Genomic DNA, 20849 nt, shown 5'->3' on the forward strand with positions numbered 1-20849 from the left:
TAACCAGTGGAGAACAATTTCACGATAATTCTGACACCACATGAATGCAGCAAGCAGGGTTCGAGTTCTGTGGGAGGTCCCCATCGATGAACTGTCACAAAAACAGTAAATGGAGCAGCTTTAGCCGACATGGCTAATTTCCAGCTGTTGTCCCCAGCCAGATGGTAATAGACACCCTTAAAATCACAATATATCAACATAATAATGAGTATAATTTACATTAACGAGGTAAATAGGCTAAAAGAAAAACATGTTTTCCAAAAGAACTACGCATCGTATTCTCTCTTGAATGACAATATGCCTGCACTTCACCTCCAAGGTGCGCAATAAATTATTGCGCAATCTATGCCTGTGAGCGTGCTGCGCGAACCGGGATGATGTGTTATGTGGTGTGCGTAGTTGAACCTTTTCATATTTAAGTTTGTAGCAAGTAGAGGGCTGCTGCTGCTGCTGCTGCTGCTGCTGCTGCTGCTGCTGCTGCTGTTTGTGTGTGTGTGTGTGTGTGTGTGTGTGTGTGTGTGTGTGTGTGTGTGTGTGTGTGTGTGTGTGTGTGTGTGTGTGTGTGTGTGTGTGTGTGTGTGTGTGTGTGTGCACACACGTTAGTTTTAAAGACCCCCATAAAGCTCAGATTATAACTCGAACCCTGGCAGCAAGTGTCCTTTCTCACCATTTTTTTCATGAAAATGGCCAGTAGTAAGTAGTATAGATATACAAGCAAACAAACCATGCAAAACAAATTGTCAATGTTCAAGTACAAGTAAGCAATGTGAAGGTTAAAACATTGAAATAAACGGTGTTTTGGACCAACAGGAGGCAGCAGATGCATGATGTCGCCTAAATAGAAGAGCACTTTCATCCCGGACGGAGTGTGATCTGTTGTACTTCTAAAGCCAGCAGACAAAAACATTCACACACACACACACACACACACACACACACACACACACACACACACACACACACACACACACACACACACACACACACACACACACACACACACACACACACACACACAAACACTTCTAGAAGACAGATGAATGTGTGTGTGTGTGTGTGTGTGTGTGTGTGTGTGTGTGTGTGTGTGTGTGTGTGTGTGTGTGTGTGTGTGTGTGTGTGTGTGTGTGTGTGTGTGTGTGTGTGTGTGTGTGTGTGTGTGTGTGTGTGTGTGTGTGTGTGTCTGTGCTGAGGGGAGCCGGCTGCCTCAGTCACGATGTTAGCAATCCTCCAGCATTTGTGTGTGTGCTCAGTCACGATTTTTGCATTCCCCTACCATTTTGAAGTAGAGTGTGTGTGTTTTTGTGTGTGCGTGAGTGAGTGTCTGTGGCATTGCTCCAGGGGACCCGGGGGAGCATTAGAATGATGTCACGGATTACGCTAGATTTAAAAAGAGACGAGTCTTCCTTTTTCTAATAAAACCTGAAGTGTGTTGCTTAGAAAAACACAAGCATCTCCTCTTTTATGCTTCATGTATAACATTTATAAATAGAGGGGAAGTTTCAATATGTTTTAACTTAAAGGTAGGTAGGTAGGAATGGAGAAACCAGCTCGAGTGCGCTAGAATTTGAAAGTACGCAGCCGAAAAAAATCTGCCCCTTCTTTCAGACTTCCTCACAGAGCCCCTCCTCCAACACACATGAACGCGCACATGACCAATGAGGGCACGAGATAAGTTTGTGCCCAGATGGAAGGCTGACAGGCAGGTAGGCCATCCAGTTATTTTAGCCGGGCCGGCTCAGATGATTGGTCGTGCTTTTTACAGTACTACGGCTTCCACAGATGAAAATTGTTTATGTATGTATTGTCAAAGCATTTCATGTATTCATTGCTACCGGATGTTAAGAGCATTCCATGGAATATAACAACAAGTGTTTCTGAAGTGAATTACCTACCCCACCTTTAAGGTATAAGTTGTTTTTGTTGTTACTTGTGCTGCCTTAAATTCCAATATACTTTCTTCTACAAAGGATGATAGTTTAAGTCCAATTGTGGTCTGGTCCCAGGTCAAAAGTCAACTGTGCAACCAAAATCTCTCCTTATGATTAAACAGGTCAATGCTCCCATAAGAATGCACACCTTTGATTGTTATGGTCAAATGTATTTTCCTCTAAAAAACCTTTTAGCTGACAAAACAATCTCCACTCTACTTTTCGTCTGCACTTTTCAGCATTGATTTATTGCATATGCACTGCAGTGATTTTACACTGATTTGAAATGCTCACATCGTAGAGCAATATAACATTGCCATGCTCTTCATAGCAGCTTCATTAATAATCCATTTCATGTATTTTAACACTCATTATTATATTTCTTAAGATAACATAAATGAGTGATCAAAACATAACCTAATAAGTATTGCAGAAGAGTTATCACATGATTAAATATCAACTCATTATATACATCAAATTATATACAGATAAACCCTCATCCCCCTCGTAAAATATGGTGTAATACAAATAAAGTGTAATGTAACTTTATTGTTTTTTAGCTGCTCCGTCTCAGGTGAGCTCAGTGGATAGTTATTTGTCATTGCAGTGCTTGTAGCCATTAAATTAGGATATTTCAAGTCTAATAACACGTAAGTATTACAGACTTACAGACTACACAGTGTCAATCATCACCAGTAAACCTGATCGTAAATGTCAAAGTAGAGGCATGTACTTTGCTTGTTTTTCTGTATTGGCAGCTTTGAGCTACATCAGCCATTAGTTTATGTAAAATGGTTTTGAAGCCTTGAAATTGGTGTTTTGGCAATCGCCATCTTGGTTTTTGTTTGGAAGCAGAAGTGACATGAGAGGACTTACTTTCAAAATGTTACAGTTAACTTTTATGAATTGAAAACAAAGTTAACAAAAAGAAGAACAATCAAAAGGTTGCCAAACCCTAAACTTTAAAGCATGCCCTGCTTTATCGTCAATTTGACTCAAATCTAAGAAATAAACATCATGCTGTATTGAAGAGAATTCAAACTAGATCTTTAGACCATAAACTCAATAGGAACATGTTTGCTAAGGTCAGAAATATAGTGAGAAGTAGAAACATTTTCTCATAGACTTCAAGACAATCCCCCAAAGAATGCAGTTTTAAGCCACTTCCACGTTGCCTTATTGGGACTTCCAACGCACAGGTTATTGAATTATGTTGCTTCAAGTTAAATGTGAATATTAGATTACACAATTGAGCAAACATAATTCAGAAACTAGCACCATGAACTGTGAAGATGTTTGCCTCTAAGCATAATCTCTTTGTAATAACAGAAGATGGAATGCATTCATCTCCTCTATGGAAACATCCTTCCTACAGTGCTCTGTCTCTCCTCCTCCTCCTTGCTGCACTCTGTTGTTCTGTACAAACATGTAAAATGTCAACAAATATCAACATGTAGCTACCTAAATTAATTACAATGATTACAAACCAGATTGCGTTTGGGGGAGACAAATGAATATGAATGAGAAAATAAATATATCAGGGTGAGTTATGGTGCCTCTGGATTTGCATGATCTGAATATTAGTGCCTGTGCATCATGATGTGATACACCTGTTCACTTTCATTTTGTGAGAGCAAGTACCAGCCATGATTGAAGATGTTGTTCTTTGTCAGATATAACAAAACTGGAGATGTTTCAATAAGGTGTATGGTTTATAGGAGCTAATGGGTGTAGGTTGTAAAAGGTATAAGACGATACAAACGAAGATGCATAGTTTTTGAGAGGGGCGGGGACACAGTTTTCTACTCGGCACATTTCATCTAAAGTGATTGAATTAGTTTTTGTGAAGAGTCAAACATATTGCTTACATTTAAACCTACCAAAACCTGAACATCGCTGGGTTAAGTGAGTGCGCTTGTTCCCCTTATTTGCTTAAAAAATAAATTAAAATGTCATGATCCGCCTCAATAATCCCATCATTTGTAAAGGTAGGGTTTGTCTTTGATTTAGTGACATCTTAGTTTGTGGCATGCTTGGATACAATGTTCCTCAATGTTCCTCAATGTTCCTCAATGTTCCTCAATGTTCCTCAATGTGGGCAGACAGCTGTATCTGATAACTACTATGTGTGTCATCACTTATAGGAGGTACGAAAGCTTTGACCTGTTGCAATGATTAGGTCAAATACATCTTATTAAAACCTGCTGGAGCGTGGATTGCCTCCAGAACATATTTCACTATCAGCAGATGTATTTTTATAAAGTTTAGCTATATAATTATTCTAAAATCTGATTCATAGAACCTGTAGTTGGTTCATACCACGGTCCAATTGAATCAGTCCAAGAATTGGTTTGGTTGTCTTGTCTGCACCTGGGTTTGATTGACAGCTTCACAACAGCCCAAACAATCTGTGCTAGCCAGGCAAACAGATCTGAGTTTGTTTGATTTGAACCAAATAGGTAATGTGTTAAAGCATTTATCAAAGTTATTGCAGAGATCTGGAAACAAAAAGCAATTCCTACAAAGCAGCAAGTAGTTGATCCAGATTGCATAAACCAATGTACCTATTTATTACTGATAGGACACTCTTATGATAGGAGTCACATGACTTAGGTAGACAGCCGAGAGCATCAGAATGGTCCTTTCTGATATCCTTGCACGCTTACTTTTAATGTGAGTCGTGCATACTACAAGCTTTCTGTAATAAATGAGAACTGTCTGCAGCAGGGGAACACACTTAACACTGTTAACCAACCTCCTACAGTTACACACATATTTTCATCACTTTTAAGTTTGGTCAAAGCAGTGGCCTTCATTTTGATTCAGATGTTATCACTGCTGATATTTGAAGGGAAAAAACACAATGGCTATGAGAACAACAAACTAAATGAAGAATGAAGGGAGCAAACCTCCCTCCCACATTTGACCCTGCATGAATGCCAATGCTAATTTCTTCTTCTTCAGCTTAAAGAAAGTCTTTATTATAAAATACTTTTACAATTCTGTTTCACAGTTTAATTATCACTGAGTTCTACCTATACTCACACAAATTCATTTATGGATCAAATAATCGTTTTGCAATTCTTTCAAAACGACATCATACCACTTCTCAACAGCATAAGGTGATGTATTTAAAGTAACATTTCATTAAAACATATTATCATCATTAAAACATAAAAGCCTCGTATTTTAGTATGTCTGAACATTTTGTGGAAAATTAACACAATTGTGAATCAATTTAGTTTATAGATTCATCGTTTAAGCATTACAAACACAAAAGGATTTCTCCTACATTCAGTAAATGTATCATTTCAGTTTTTATAACATGTGAAATATAGAAACTACAATATTAAGATAGTTAAACTGCTGGCAGATTAGCTTGTTGCAGTGGGGTTGTTCGACACGCTACCTTCATATTCTTGTCGGATGTAAAAAACACTTTGGATATTTTTACAATTTTCCGTTTTTGGTGAACCATCTGATCATCTGTACATTCATGTGTCTGGCCCCGTTGGACATGACTTCAAGGCTGACATCATTACAAAGAATTGATGGCCAAGACTATGAAATTAAGACCCCGGTTGTAATACAAACAACCATCTTTGAATGTGTTTGAGAACTGTTTCCACAGCAGGTCCGCCACTGAATGCTGATCAATGCTAGTTTTACTCTTTACTCAGTGTGTGAGGTTGAGAAGGAGAGGAAGTGATGTTTCCCATCATGCTCTCTGCCTCTTTCACCGCCAGTGGCGCAAACCGTGTAACCATGGTTACCAGAGTAAATGAGAGATGGTGCCCTGAGCTGGGATGACAGGGAGAGGGGGCAGGGTGTGTGTGTGTGTGTGTGTGTGTGTGTGTGTGTGTGTGTGTGTGTGTGTGTGTGTGTGTGTGTGTGTGTGTGTGTGTGTGTGTGTGTGTGTGTGTGTGTGTGTGTGTGTGTGTGTGTGTGTGTGTGTGTGTGTGTGTGTGTGTGTGTGTGATAAAGTGTGCATGTAGGCATTCTGTCGGAGCGGTTGGACTCGTGAAAACCAGATCCATACACAATGATAGGCTTTAATGTTGTGTGTCTGGGGAAATAAAGGCCAATGAGATGTGACAGATGAACGGGAGTAGGCGGCTGATATGAAGACGGAGAGACGAGTGCCCGGCGTATCCAAACACCTTTACCTCCTGATTTACATCATAGGACGCGGCCATGCTGCAGTGACGTCTCGCTGCAAAGCCTGTCTGGGTTTTATTGTTTGGGCATCAGTGCTGTGTGTATATTTATGTGTATGTGTGCTTGTTGCTCAAAGCTTTATCTCCTCCATTTGGAAACCTCTCTCCGCGGCCCCGAAGAGTCATGTGGTAGCCATGTGGCTCACGCTAATGGACAAGTAATGGGCTTGCAAACAGCTCAGCTATCACCTAAGTGCCTGCAGATAATAAAGCAGTTTGTCATACTCTCTGTGTGCACACAAATACACACAGAAATACATATGCAAACACACAAGCAAGTACAAATACATACGCAAACACACAAGCAAGTACACGCAGACAGACAGACAGACAGACAGACAGACAGACAGAGAGACAGACAGACAGACAGAGAGACAGACACACAGACAGACAGAGAGACAGACAGACAGACAGACAGACAGACAGACAGACAGACAGACAGACAGACACACAGACAGACAGAGAGACAGACAGACAGACAGACAGAGAGACAGACAGACAGACAGACAGACAGACAGACAGACAGACAGACAGACAGACAGACAGACAGACAGACAGACAGAGAGAGACAGACAGACAGACAGACAGACAGACAGACAGACAGACAGACAGACAGACAGACAGACAGACAGACAGACAGACAGACAGACAGACAGACAGACAGACAGACAGACAGACAGACAGACAGACAGACAGACAGACACACACACACACACACACACACACAGGCTTATCACAGTATGAACACAGATTGCTCATCTTAAGTAAACTGACTGAGATTGTGTTTATCTGTATCCGTGTGTTTTAACATGGAGATACTGACATGGTGTATACAAGGAATACGGAATACACACTGTTGATAAAGCCTAAATAAATATATGTTTACGAATAATTCAAATGGGGGTCAGAACATTTGTTTGAGTTTGAAGGCAGTGTGTCAAGTTTTAAATCCGGTTTTAGGGGGGTTTCATCTGCTAAGCAACATGAATATATTTTTGGGGGATCTAAACTCATTATTTCGCATCTGTCCATACAGAAGGGATTATTGGGATACTGTGGAATTTTTGAAAGTTGAGGAGCAGCACAGAAGGTTAACAGGTGGATATGTTTACATCGATGCATGGATGAAATACTTGTCAGTCCAAACAAAACCAGGAATTACAAAAAATAAATAAAAATCTGTGCCACGAATGCCAGGAAATGTCCTCATCTTATTTTTAAATATGTTTAATTTGTTTCACTGCATTTTTTTTGGGCAACCAGTGTATTGGGGGGGGGGGGGGAGATGGGATGAAGCGCTACACGCAAAGCGTCTCAGACTGGATTTCAAACCAGTGTCCTTCGCATGGGGAACAAGCCCCATTACATAGGCCGCCAGAACTACAGAGTACATTTTTCTAAGGACACTTCTAAGGAATTCGAGTTCTGACTTGTTCCGAAGCGTTCAAATACCTTTAATGGAGACCTGTGACAGGTAAGTCTTGAGGGTTTATTCATGTAAAACACAGCTTCCAAATCCAGTGTCTTCAAGGCGGTCCACTACCGACTTAAAGACACTAAGCTTGATATAGTAAAAATAAACACAAGTACTATCACACTACCCCGCACGGTAAAAAAAAGGTTTTGGTTCCACGCTTGCAGACTTTAATTATATCACTGGCATAACGGCATCTTAAACTCTTGGACCGGCTCACTGGAGTCTGCTTTACGACATAAAACTAGGTTGTTAACAATATCAAACATAACACTTTGCCGGTCCAGAAACGTGGATACATACAACACAAAACAGAAAACTGTATTGTTTAACTCAATTCAAAGACTCTTGCCAACATACATAATAATACGCCTATATGGCTCTTACACTAAGCAGCTGTTGAAGAAAATAGAGAAAACTACTCATTGGTGCTGAACAGCTGATTATGACACGAAACCCTCTGAGGCGTAATGAGAGGAAGCTTTTTGGATTCAGCCCCGCAGACACATTAATCATTGATAGGTAAGACCGCGTGATGCCTTTGTGAATTACAAATGCCTTACAGTAATGCTACACAAAACTCAACACTATGTATATTGTTTCTCACTGAACACATTTCTTTAACAGGAAAGCACAGGTGTTGCTAATGACATGAACAATAGCTGTATACCATCTAGGTGTGTGATTACCCTGCACATGTTTACAGCCCAACTGGGGACGTCTTTCCTTAGCACTGTGAAAAGTGCTGTAGAATGTAATTTATGATAGGGACTACGGTTGCTCTGTGGAGCAGAATTCGTCACTTTCACGCCCGGGATTGGAACCATGTTAAATTGAATCGTCCATATCAAATAAACTCAATTCTATTTAATTTAATCCTGATTCCAAGGCCCCGCGGTGACTCACTTTCCACATCAGTAGCATGGGTTACAGGGACACTGAAATGAGCGGAGCCTTCGTTAAGGATATTAATTACCCATGTTCTTTAACTGCAAGGAGGAATCAAAATGTCAGCTGTGAAAAAGGTATGTAAGCTTTCACAAAGATACACTAGGATGTATCACAAGGGGAAATGATTGGATTGAATATGTTTCTGTTATTGTGTCCAACTCGCATAAAACTGCTTCTGACACTGAATGGTGTAATGTAATAAAGTACATTTACTCAAGTACTGTACTCATGTATGAGTTTGTTGTACTTGTTCTTAACTTGAGTATTTCCATGTTACTTTTTTGGAAGCCAATATCGGTTTTTTAACTCTACTATTTCCCTTTCATGCATAGAGGTCACGACAGTGGACAGCTATTCAAAAGGTGTTTTCTTGTATATGCATTGTTTTTTTTTGCATAGTTGCACCATCAGCCACTACATAGGACCCTATTGCATCATCCCATACACTGCTACTCAGTGCCAAGTCAGTGTAAGTGCATGATACATGTCTCTAAACCTAGATGGACGACAGAAAGCCACATGGACCAAGTCACCCATCTTTATCTTGCCAATCCTTTTATGGAAAGCGTCCCCTGCAGGTATAAAAAATGTGGTGACAAGTAACAACTAAGGAATCATATAATTGGGGCGGTGGTGGCGAAGTCGATAGGGACTTGGCTTGGTAAGTGGAAGGTTACCAGTTCAAGGGGGCGCGGCCGTTCTTATGTTCTCTGAGGGGAGGCTCACCTTCCCACACTTTGAAAACCCCTGGTGTAGATGATACACATTATTGCATCAATAAAAATAATGCAGAATTAAAATATATATATATATACGGAAAAGGGACATTATGCTTCACAAGTGCTTTTACTTTTAGTACTTGAAGTATATTTTGATTCAAATATTTTTAACTTAAGTAAGACTTAAATAGACTTAAGTCTGAATGCAGGACTTTTACTTGTAACAGAGTATTTTTGCAAATGAGTATTGCTACTTTTCGCGAATCGAAAATCTGAGTACTTCTTCTACCACTGATTGTAGCCGATGCTAATTCCATAATAAGTCTTAATTAGAGCTACAGTACAGCTTGTAATAGAGAAGAGGGTCTTCTCCTCTAATTAAGAAGGCAGATTAATTTAATTTGCAGAAATGAAATTCAGATGGTGGTGTCAGGTATGGTCCCTGAAGGGAAACTTATCATCAGTAAACAATGAACGGAACTTAAATGTCAAACATAACTGTGACTTTAACAGCATTTACTGAGAGCTCACCAACTGAAAGTAAAATTAAGGGGGAGGGGAAATGTGCCATACCTGGTGAGATCGGACTGCTGTTGGAGTTGCTCTTGCACTTTACGACAAACTTCGCCAGCGGTGTCATAGATTTTGCCCACTTTGGTGAAGAGGGCGGCGATCTTGTCGCTGCGGAGAAATCCAGCCGCCCGTCTCTTAAGCAGGTGACCGAGGCAGGCCTCAATGGCAGCTGCAGAGAGAAGATGGGAAGACTTAGGAGCCACGATATTAACAAGAGAGGAAAGCGGGATAAAAGAGAGCAGAAAGGGGGCCTCAGCCGGTATGAGAGGTTACTAGCGAAAACAAAAGATGGAGGACAATAGAAAGTATTGGTCCACATTCATTCTTAAGAACAAGATTCACCCATCTTGTTCACTAGAGCCTGGGACACTTCCTGTGGTGGGGTGCACTGACTTCCTGTACAGATGAATGACTAGAGCTAATCCGGCAATTTCTTGAGTAATGGTTGTCTATGGGCGTGTCATGTGATACTGCATTATATAAAGCAATATAAAGTATAGATCCTGTTTGATTCCATTTCCACAGGATCTAGCAAGCAATGTGCATGGCTTGTTAGCAGAGGTTTACATTCAAGCCACTATGAATTTACAATAAAGCCTTTTCATTTGACTAACACTGATTAGTGACATTACTATGTAACACTCACGCTTCTATTGGCTAGCGCTGAGCAGACTGGGCTCTGGTTTCAGACAGAGGGTGAAAAGAGGTGCTGCAGCACTGGCAGTATGAGAAAAATAAAGAGCTTTTTGAACATTAAAGCATGGAGACACAAAACACTGATATGAACCTGAAAATGAGCACAGCAGGGCCACTTTGGGAACCTCAGAGGGGGAGTTGGTGTGTTTCCAGATCCTTGATTGACTGAAATATAACCAGAATTTTTTAATTCAAAAACCTTTTTCCGAGTTGACCTTTTGTCCTGAGACAGTGGCCCTATGGAAGCCTGTGAAATATCCAAAATGGAAAAATGTCATCCCCTGTTGAGTATGAATGGAGATAATGTTATTAGGGAACACTTTCCTCTGTATTTTTGTTCTAGGGGAGCGATGACGGCAGCTTATTCAATTAGAAGCAACACAGTCACCTGAAATGTGATTTTCAGGAGTGAGGCCCGATTGTTGGCCGCCTACAAGCCTTTAAATATTTAGAGGGTTGGAGGCAGTATCCGTGTGCAGCTGCTCCCTGAGCGTGCCCTTTTACTCCGCGGATGCTCGTGTCGCCCGTTCGTTACTGGAAAGATAAGACAGTATAAACTTTAATGATCTCTGTGGGGAAATTGGTGTCTGCAGCAGAAAGAGGAAAAATGGTGGGTGGCAATTTCTGTGCAGCAACAGCCAATGTGACCATGATTCGAAAAGTAACTCTTTGAGAAAATCCGCCTTAAAAAGTATAACGTGAATAACATAAATTATTTTCAAAATGTGCGAAACATTGATATAGGATGTTTTCGAAAAGGAAAAAAAATACTAACTTTATCCTGTACTGTATATACAAAGTGTACAAGACTGAGACACTTTGCCATGCTCCAATGCAGGATCTGTTTGGTATTTCGATACATGTTTTGTTTGTGAGACCTATATTGATTAAAAAAAGAATTATGCCCAGCCCTTTATTACCACAATGGAACAAATAAGCATTTTTATATTAAAATATATAAAAATAGAATATAAATACACATAAATCACCAGGTTCATTCTTTTTCATTATAAGAGTGTTAAGTATTTATATTTTCATGATCAGATTGGCACAGAAACATTACCAGTGCTGGCTTGTTTGGGGGACTGAAAAAGGATAGTATTAAGGTAATTAACCTGCTGATGTTCATATATCATATGAAGCAAGAAGAATAATCACCCAGGGAAATGCATTGACTCGAAAACAGTCTCTTTCAAGCCAAGTCCATTAGCCGTCCCCCCCTCTCTGTAATTGCTGCATTAATGTTCAGCCATAATGAGCCTTTTAGGACTGATTCTAAAAGCAACATGTAGCACGATTATTCAAACAAACACAAACAGAGAATCTGCCTCGTACGCATTTATATGTATGTGGTTCAATGCGGTTTTATAATTACAAATAATATACTAACTTAAATAATGGGTTTCATGCAAATGGGTATCACAAGAATATAAATAACTAATAACTCTAGAGAAAGCTGCGCGTCTGAGCACCCTGAGCTTTTTCTGCTCGTATTTCCCTCAGTGAGTTGAATCTAGTGGATAATACAGCGGAATACAATGACCGACAACAACATCATTCTCCGTGATGCTGGGAAAACATGCTTTATGAGCGTAATAGTCTGCTTTTATTGCTGCTCCCGGAGCCTTACAGCGAGTGCTTGAGGTTTTAGCTCTAAAAGTCTGCACAGTATATTCACAGCAGCTTTATTCTGGCAGATTAACATGAGAGAGAAGCATAATGCCATAGTTCATTATTATAAAGCTGTAATATAAGTCTCAGGGTTTTTTGATAGGGATTAGGGCTTTAAAGTTGGGAGGTTTGCAGACAGTGTGATAGTTGTGGAGGGAGCATTAATGCATGGTTGTTTCTGTGGAAACATAAGAAGGGAGCGAGCGGCTCTCACCGGGGAGAGGCCTCCTCTCATTCTGCTAATTCATGTTAGGGTGTGTGTGGCTCTAATGACTCATCAAATATTTTCTATCATGTTCGTTATTGCCTTTATGTTGGGTTTGAGGAAAAAACATTTAGAAATATGTGCTTTGTTTTAACATAGTTTCTCACAGGACTGTTACACAACACTCGCATTAGAGAATGGATTAGTTTCCGTGTAGCCCATTTGCCCGACTCCAGAGGTCAGGTTATACGAGTTCAAGTGAAAACCCAGAATAGCAATCTTCACAGATCTATCACAAAGATATGTCTGCTGCTGGAGGACCCTGTGTGAGACTCACTATGCCCACCAACACACACCTACACAGCCCACAGTTACACAATTGTATTGATCTCTCGGAAATGGAAGTTTTGATGGATTTTGTCTTTGAACTGACATGGCTGTTTATATCCTGAAAAAAAGTGTCATTTTGTGTTTGTCCACCAGTACAATTAGGGGCCAGAATGTAGCAGCCAACCTTTATATTAAGAACAGAGTGGTGCAGGAATGAGTCCTAAAACCCGAAAATGAGTTAGAATTTTACCATTTCCGCTTCCCCTCGCTTCGATGTCAACGTTTTTTAACACGTTTGTGGTTAGAGGCCTTAAATAAGGTATGTTGTTAACACTAGCACAAGAGATTTTCACGTTTTGTACCATAACATAAAATATGTCATTAAATGTCCAAAGCTTCTATGAAACTTTGAAAAATGGCGGTTGCTAACAGGTAAGAAATTGTATTACCAAATGACATCATGCCAACATGAGGCGGCCTTGAACTAAGCGGTGGTCACACGCAGTCATGTGACCGTGATATGGTTCAAATTCCCATTGCTATTTGTCGAGGGAGCCCTTGTGAGGCTAACTTGGCCGACAACATGTTTTAATCACAGCATTCCTACACACCAACGCTAACCCCTAGATTCCACGTCGTGTTACGGCTGCGCCGCGGCGTTCGCAAAGATCGCGACCAGTCCAGTCAATGGGTGCTATTCCACCAGAAGCGTCTCAGCGCTGGGCTCCGCTCAAAATAGGATTCAAGTCTATTTTTTGACGTTGCAGAGGCGCGGGCAGGAAGTGGACCGGTCAGAGCATCCAGCCCATCCCCAAAATAAACACTGTACAAACATTGTAAAAAAAAAAAGAGGCTAAAGTGTTGATGAGAAAAAAAAGAATTTTCTCAATACATTGCTTATTTACGGTATAATACATGTTATGTTTTCAATATATGTTTAGTAATGTATGCGTTTACAGTAGGACCTGAAGTAATTGAGTCCTGCACTCGGATGTGGGTCGGACTCCAGGGATGATTTTCGTAAATCGACACAGAGCTGCGCAGTGATGGACTTGGACTCGTGAATTCTCGCACACGAGGACTCGGAATCCGATAAAGGTTTGACTCGTGCACTGATGGACTCGGACTCGCACATTGACGATCGGACTTAGACTTGGACTCGAGCAAGTTTTGTCTCAAGTCTGGATGTACTCTGCCCCAGGCATGTGCAGCTGAGAGTTCCCGTACCGCGACCCCCACTATTCTCAGTAGGGATGGGTATCGATACCGATACTGCCACATTATATATTCACTTTATTAACTTCTTGTGCTTCAAGGTTAATTGAATGGAGTAATTCTTATATTTTATACACCCCTTTTCCAATTATTTCAGTTTATATATATCACTGAGGGATGGCAATGAGATATTGCTAGTTATAAGGGGTTAGAACAATGATTTTGGGTGGTTTAAAAAAAAGTGAACATAGACTTGCACATACTTGTCTCTGCTTAAAAAAATCTAAAGAACTTATCCTGTGAATTTGGATGGTTGTGCTTTGAAGGAATTTGTGTGGACAAGAAATAAAGCACTAAGCATTTTAGAGGTAGTGGCAGGTGCATCTGGAGCTGTCTCCACTGAGATCATTAGCAGATCTAATGAAGTCAAAGCTAATTAGTTAGCGCTGCTTGTCTCCCTTCCTGTCTGTTGGACAAACTCAGGATCCTGTTTCTGCTGCTGTCAGTGTCTCACTGTCACCTCTCACAATAGTCCAGCTCCTGCCCCTTCAATGTCTAGGAAAAGTCTGTTCTGTCTATGCATCACTGCAGATGTTTGTCTGAACACTCAGGTCTGACTGACCGTGGATGGCAGAAAGACACTTCTTCCTCCCAACTTCTAAAGGTTTTGTTAAGGAGTACTGCAAATAACTTACATTTTGCGAGTCAATAAAAGCCCAACATTGAAAGTGTTTGATGTAGCAACCATTATCTAAAATGTTTGAGGGCAAAATATTAAACAGGTCAGTAATTTATGAGAATGAAATATGGATTTTGTGTCTTATACCCAGGCTTGGGGAGTACCGGGCTACATGTAAAGGGGTTACATAATCAGGATACAAAAAAAGGTAACAGTCGTTTTGCTTTTCAGTGAAGCAAAGCCATGTGGTTCTTTGACCAATAAAATCACACATTTTCAAGTTTGTTTTCCCGTTAATTCAGGGCTTTAATCCGTAAGGGATTTCACTATCTATTTTCTAATAAAAATGTAAAAATGTAACATCTGAAATGTTGAGTTTGTTCTCGGAAAATGACCTCCCGGCTCTGTAATTATTATACATTTGACCGATAACTGCCATAATATGCTGTTGTTATAAGACAGGCTTCGATACATCGTATATCGACATAACACAGAACCTCTTTATTGATCATGACATCTCTTGGTACACATACAGAACACTAGTCATATGTAGCTGCATGTATGTTCCAGCTATGATTGATGGCTTTAATATTCATGGGAACCTTTAGGCCCTACAAGTCTATACAGTAAATGTGACATCATTGTGCATTACTGTTCACATGTAACTGTTGAGTGATCGTCTCATGTTGGATTTATTGCTTTCATACCTTTATGCATCAGGAAAAATAAACCCTATAATCTATCATTATTGATACAACCAGGAAGTAAGAATGTAGCTCATACTTTTGTTTGTAAACTTTGTTCTGGTTGATAACTAGCCCATAACATAATTATAACACAGCTAAGTTTAATACTCAAATCTTATTGGTCAATTTGGACAACCCAGAGGTTGTTAATTTTCGCTAACAGAGGAGAATGGACCGTTGCTAAGAAGGATCAAGGGACTATGTGCAGTCAGCAGCAGCAGTTAAAAAGAGGGCGATCTTTTCAAAGCCTTGAAGTCAATAGTTCTGAAAGTGATAACTGAGTGAACTGCAAAATCTCTTTTGGCTGTAAAATGGTTGGATTTAGGCTTAGAGCAGATCAAAATGAAAGCTTTCATTTGCAGAGTAGGGTCAGACCGTCCCTCAGCCCCTTCAGCCAGATAATCTTACACCAGCCAATTTATTACCCAAAGTGATGTTATATTCCAAAACCGCAAAGAATAAGCATGATAGTGCATTCAAATGTCTTTTCTCTTATGTAATCAACTCTATCAATGGAGAAAATAACTTACTCTCCGACAATATACATATTGGGATGAATGGGATTGTAAATAAATGTCTAGGATCTTAAAGGTGACATGTCATGCTTTTCCGGTTATTGTCCGTCCCCTTGTGTGTTATGAAGGTTTTTATGCATGTAAACGGTCTGCAGAGTCAAAACCCTCAAAGTACACCATGTAGGGAGTAAAACTCTAAAACAGAAAATACCTCCCCAAAACGCCTCGTTGGAGATACGTCACTGCCCATTTGATTCTTCCGGGTACATCATGATTTCATGTCGTCCCCAGAACGAAATGGACCAATCCGTGGAGCCGTTACGTTACGTCCGCGCAGCCGTTACGTTAAGCCCCCGCTGATTGGTCCAAATTGACCAATCCACAGACTTCCTCACACACTCAGTGCACGCAGCTCAGCTGATTTCTCCTCCCTGGCTGCAGGCTGATAACAGACAGTTGGGATCGCAGCGAAATTCTCTCTGCAGACCCATTCTCACAGCGTCTATCAACCTTTTTCTTACTCAATATCAAGCCACACTTATTGTTTTTACTTCGGCTGTGACTTTGTGTGTGCTCAGGGTGAGTTTGGCTGTGTATCGCTAAACAAGGAAATCACACCTCCACGGAGCTTAGCGCGATTCACAACGTCCCGACTGGTCCCGACCAATCGGAGCACACTGGGCTCACAGGGAGGGGGGGGGGGGGGCAAGAGCTGCAGCGAGCCGTTTAGTGGAGAGAGTGAATACTGCTGAATACACATACTTTACAGAGATGCTGTATGCGAAACGGTGAGTTTGGAAAATTGCACAGTATAAATCTATTCTAGTAGACCTCAACAATGGTCCTGGATGGATATCCTCGTGGATTCATCTTCCTATTATACACACATGCATTTCCAAACATTTGGACTACCTATGTTGCAAATGTATTATCTTTTCAATTTACACACGGCATCTATTGCACGTCTGTCCGTCCTGGGAGAGGGATCCCTCCTCTGTTGCTCTCCCTGAGGTTTCTCCCATTTTTTCCCTTTAAACTGGGTTTTCTTTGGAAGTTTTTCCTTGTACGATGTGAGGGTCTAAGGACAGAGGGTGTCGTATTGTCATACTGATATTCTGTACACACTGTGAAGACCACTGAGACAAATGTAACATTTGTGATATTGGGCTATATAAATAAACATTGATTGATTGATTGAACAATGGAATTATGATCAGTGGAAATGGCCATGACATGTGACCTTTAACAGTGGGTGTTTCCAATGTTGAGTACGCTTGCTTGGGAGCACATGTCTTCCGAGTCACATGCTTCAGAAGCAAGGCAAGAATACTTCCTGGCTTTCGGAAAACGCAGAGTGGAACAGGCGAGCAAGTGTGCAGGTGTGCGTCATATGAGAGGCCCCACCTTACATTTTCCGCCACAGATTTGGGGAAATTGGTCCGTGCGCAAAGCATTGTGGGGATTTTAAGACCGCGGAGTCTACACATGTGCAGCCTCGAAATTTCTACAAAAGAAGTACGCCGGGCTAGGTAGTTTTCCAAGTATGCTGGACATTGGAACAGTCCTTCGGCGGCACTCGATGACATAGTATGCTTGAAATAGTGGCTCTGCAGCAGCTTTACTCGACATTGAGAAACACCCACAGTCTTCATTTTCTCTGATCTCTTTTATACCCTTTGTGAACTCTACGTGTGCTATTATTTTAATTTTTAACTTTAATTGATAGTGTGGCTACTGGTTAATGTTCTGCCTATTATGCTTTTTGGGGGTTTCCCTTTCCTATAGTGTTTTATAGGTTTTTGTGCATGTAAATGGTCTGCAAAGGCTAAAATCCCTGTGTTCCTCTCCCACTCCCCCCCCCCCCACCTCCCTGATACACCTCCATTGGACTACTGTGTTTACGTCTAAAACATAATTACATCACTATGTAATACCTGCACTGTAATTGACTAGCGCTCCAACACATTAGCTCTACTAAGACATGTCACAGTAGAGGCACAGAATACACATGCTGAATATGAGCATAACAGGGGGGGCCCTCTTTAGGGCCATACTTATATTTAGAACTGGCATTGTACTGTTGGTTGAGAAGTTTCAAATATAGACCTATCACATGCTTGACTTGGAACATTACCTGACATAACTCTACTCCGGACTATTTTTATCCATTTCCAAGCGTCTGTCTGACTTTATGAGTCATGATTCCGCTCCTGATCTAAGCCCAGATAAACAAAGTAAAAGGAGAGATAGAAGAGGACATGAATAAGAGAGTCCGGAGACAGATGGAGTACATGGAGTAGGAAATAAACAACATGGAGGAGTGACAAAAAAACAAGAGATGAAATTGTTTTTAGCAGAGAGAATGGGAAATTCTCGCCCTTTCCTCCCACTGCCCACTCCCACGAGGGAATCACAAAGTCTGCTGCTGTGTTTTTGCAGAAATGTATGCAACTATTCTGTTCAAAAAGCTCAAGTTCTGGCCTGCAGGAAGCAAATCCAAGCGACACTATAACTTTTAAAACGAGGCCATAACCCAAACTTGAATTCATAAGCAATTCAACACACCTTTAAATCCAATACACAAAGGGATTTTGCAATCCGTTAGAAGATATAGAAGCCTTTCAATCCTGTATAGGACTCCAAATGACATCCTGCCTAGAATACACTATAAAACAAACTGACTACGATATATTTAATGCCGCTCTAGGCAACTTTTTATATCAGTGGCTCCAAACTCCAGAGAGAGGAAAAAGATAAATGTGAATTTCATACCCAGAAATACTGTGAGGTAAAATGAATCAGCCATAGAGAGCAGGCTCACATTTACCACCCTCTATTTCTATTTCATTTCAACTCTTCCTCTAGGCACAGACTTCCCATCGGTGATCCTGCTATAATCCATTTAGGCAAACAGGGGACATGATGGTTATGTTACTGCGCCTTTTTTGTGATTTCTTTGATGAAAACACATCACAGCTCTAATGACCAATCTAACCTGAGTCATAAATGTGTCGGTGATTCTTCTTAATGTCAGTTTCCATTAGCCAGAGCTGATATTACATTACATTGCATTTAGCTGACGCTTTTATCCAAAGCGACTTACAATAAGTGCGTTCGACCAACAAAATACAAACTTGAAGAAAACAGAATCAAGTACATCAGGCTTCATAGAGAAAAAACATTTCAAGTGCTACTCAACTGGCTTTCGATAAGCCAGCCCTTTATTAGTATATAAGTGCTTTGTTAGTCATTCTATCGCTCGAAGTGGAGTCGAAAGAGATGAGTTTTCAGTCTGCGCCGGAAGGTGTGTAAGTTATCTGCTGTCCTGATGTCAATGGGGAGCTCATTCCACCATTTTGGAGCCAGGATAGCAAACCCACGTGTTTTTGCTGATGGGAACTTGGGTCCCCTTCGCAGCGATGGTGCAGCGAGCCGTTTGGTTGATGCAGAGCGGAGTGCACGTGCTGGGGTGTACGATTTAAACCATGTCCTGGATGTAGGAAGGGCCAGATCCATTCGCAGCATGGTACGCAAGTACCATTGTCTTGAAGTGGATTCTAGCAGTTATCGGAAGCCAGTGAAGTGAGCGGAGGAGCGGCGTGGTGTGGGAGAATTTAGGAAGGTTGAAGACCAGGCGAGCCGCTGCATTCTGGATGAGCTGCAGAGGTCGGATGGCACATGCAGGTAGACCAGCCAGGAGGGAGTTGCAGTAGTCTAGGCGTGAGATGACGAGAGCCTGGACCAGAACCTGCGTCGCTTTCTGGGTCAGCTGGGGACGTATCCTCCTGATGTTGTAAAGAGTGTATCTGCAGCAGCGGGTTGTAGCAGCGATGTTTGCAGTGAAGGACAGGTTGTTATCTAGGATCACACCCAGATTCCTTGCAGTCTGAGTCGGGGAAACAACAGAGGTGCCAATGTTGATTGTTAGGTCAAGAGTGGGACAATCTTTTCCCGGAAGGAAAAGCAGTTCAGTCTTGTGATGATCAGACATCCACTGAGAGATGTCAGCTAGACAAGCAGAGATGCGTGCGACGACCTGGGTCTCTGAGCGGGGAAATGACAGAATTAATTGGGTGTCGTCAGCGTAGCTTAACTCGCTTCACACAGCGAGGAATGATGAAACATTGAAGACGTTTAAATCCAGGCTGAAGACTATTCATTTAGCATTTGCCTTTCATTAAATCAAATAACTATCTTACGATGCACTTTCACTTTTATTCAAGTGTTTTTTTACTTGTCTTATCTTGTTTTTATTTGTATTATTGGCTCTTTTAAGTATTTTTAAATGTATTTTAATGTAAATGTATATTGTGCAGTGATGCAAACACAGGTATGGTGAAAAAAGAGCGAACTATTCGAAGCAGGAAAAAAAACAGTGTAATATACCATCTGACAAAGGCCTGTGCTATAATGCTTCAATTAACTGGCTATTCTTTATAATATACTCAGATCAATAGGAGACAGAGATGTTAAGTTATAAATCAAGGGTTTTTATTATTATTTACAGGTAGATATTATACACTTTTGACTTTAAGGGCTTCAGTTTTTCTTCTTCTCCTTTGCTTGTGAAAGTGTTTCTACTGCTTTACGTCTGCTTTACAGTACTAACTGCTTTACACAACCGACTAGTGCTGCTGCTGCGTCATGATGTCACCGGTGCTTATCAGGCTCTAGCTCCGAACCGGCCCTGGAACCGCGTTCAGGGCCTCGCAGCGGGGTTACATTGCAGAAGTTCGCTGCATTTGCGCATGACTGATGTGCAACAACATGTGACTCCTCTGTTTGTCTTCTGTTGGTCGCTTGTTAGCAGACCCTTCACACGACAGCAGAGCAAACAGGTACAGGAGGCGTAGAGCGAGGGATCATTGGTACTTGGTGGCTAATTGGTGGCTAATTGGTGTTCACACCAAGTACTGTGCCGTACTTAGTA

At 41.1% G+C, this 20849-nt stretch overlaps 1 protein-coding gene across 4 annotated transcripts in view; it reads right to left on the reverse strand.

Moving 5' to 3' along the window:
* The window catches only part of sgsm2 (small G protein signaling modulator 2), a 94261-nt gene that overhangs the window by 28619 nt on the left and 44793 nt on the right, over positions 1-20849 (reverse strand). For all 4 annotated transcript variants that reach the window (XM_034097880.1, XM_034097879.1, XM_034097878.1 and 1 more), the window contains exon 3: positions 9863-10031. In XM_034097880.1, the coding sequence (XP_033953771.1) occupies positions 9863-10031 (169 nt within the window). The remainder of the gene's footprint in view (positions 1-9862; positions 10032-20849) is intronic.

The sequence above is a fragment of the Pseudochaenichthys georgianus genome, chromosome 13 (genome assembly GCF_902827115.2).
Source record: "Pseudochaenichthys georgianus chromosome 13, fPseGeo1.2, whole genome shotgun sequence".
Lineage (NCBI taxonomy): Eukaryota > Metazoa > Chordata > Actinopteri > Perciformes > Channichthyidae > Pseudochaenichthys > Pseudochaenichthys georgianus.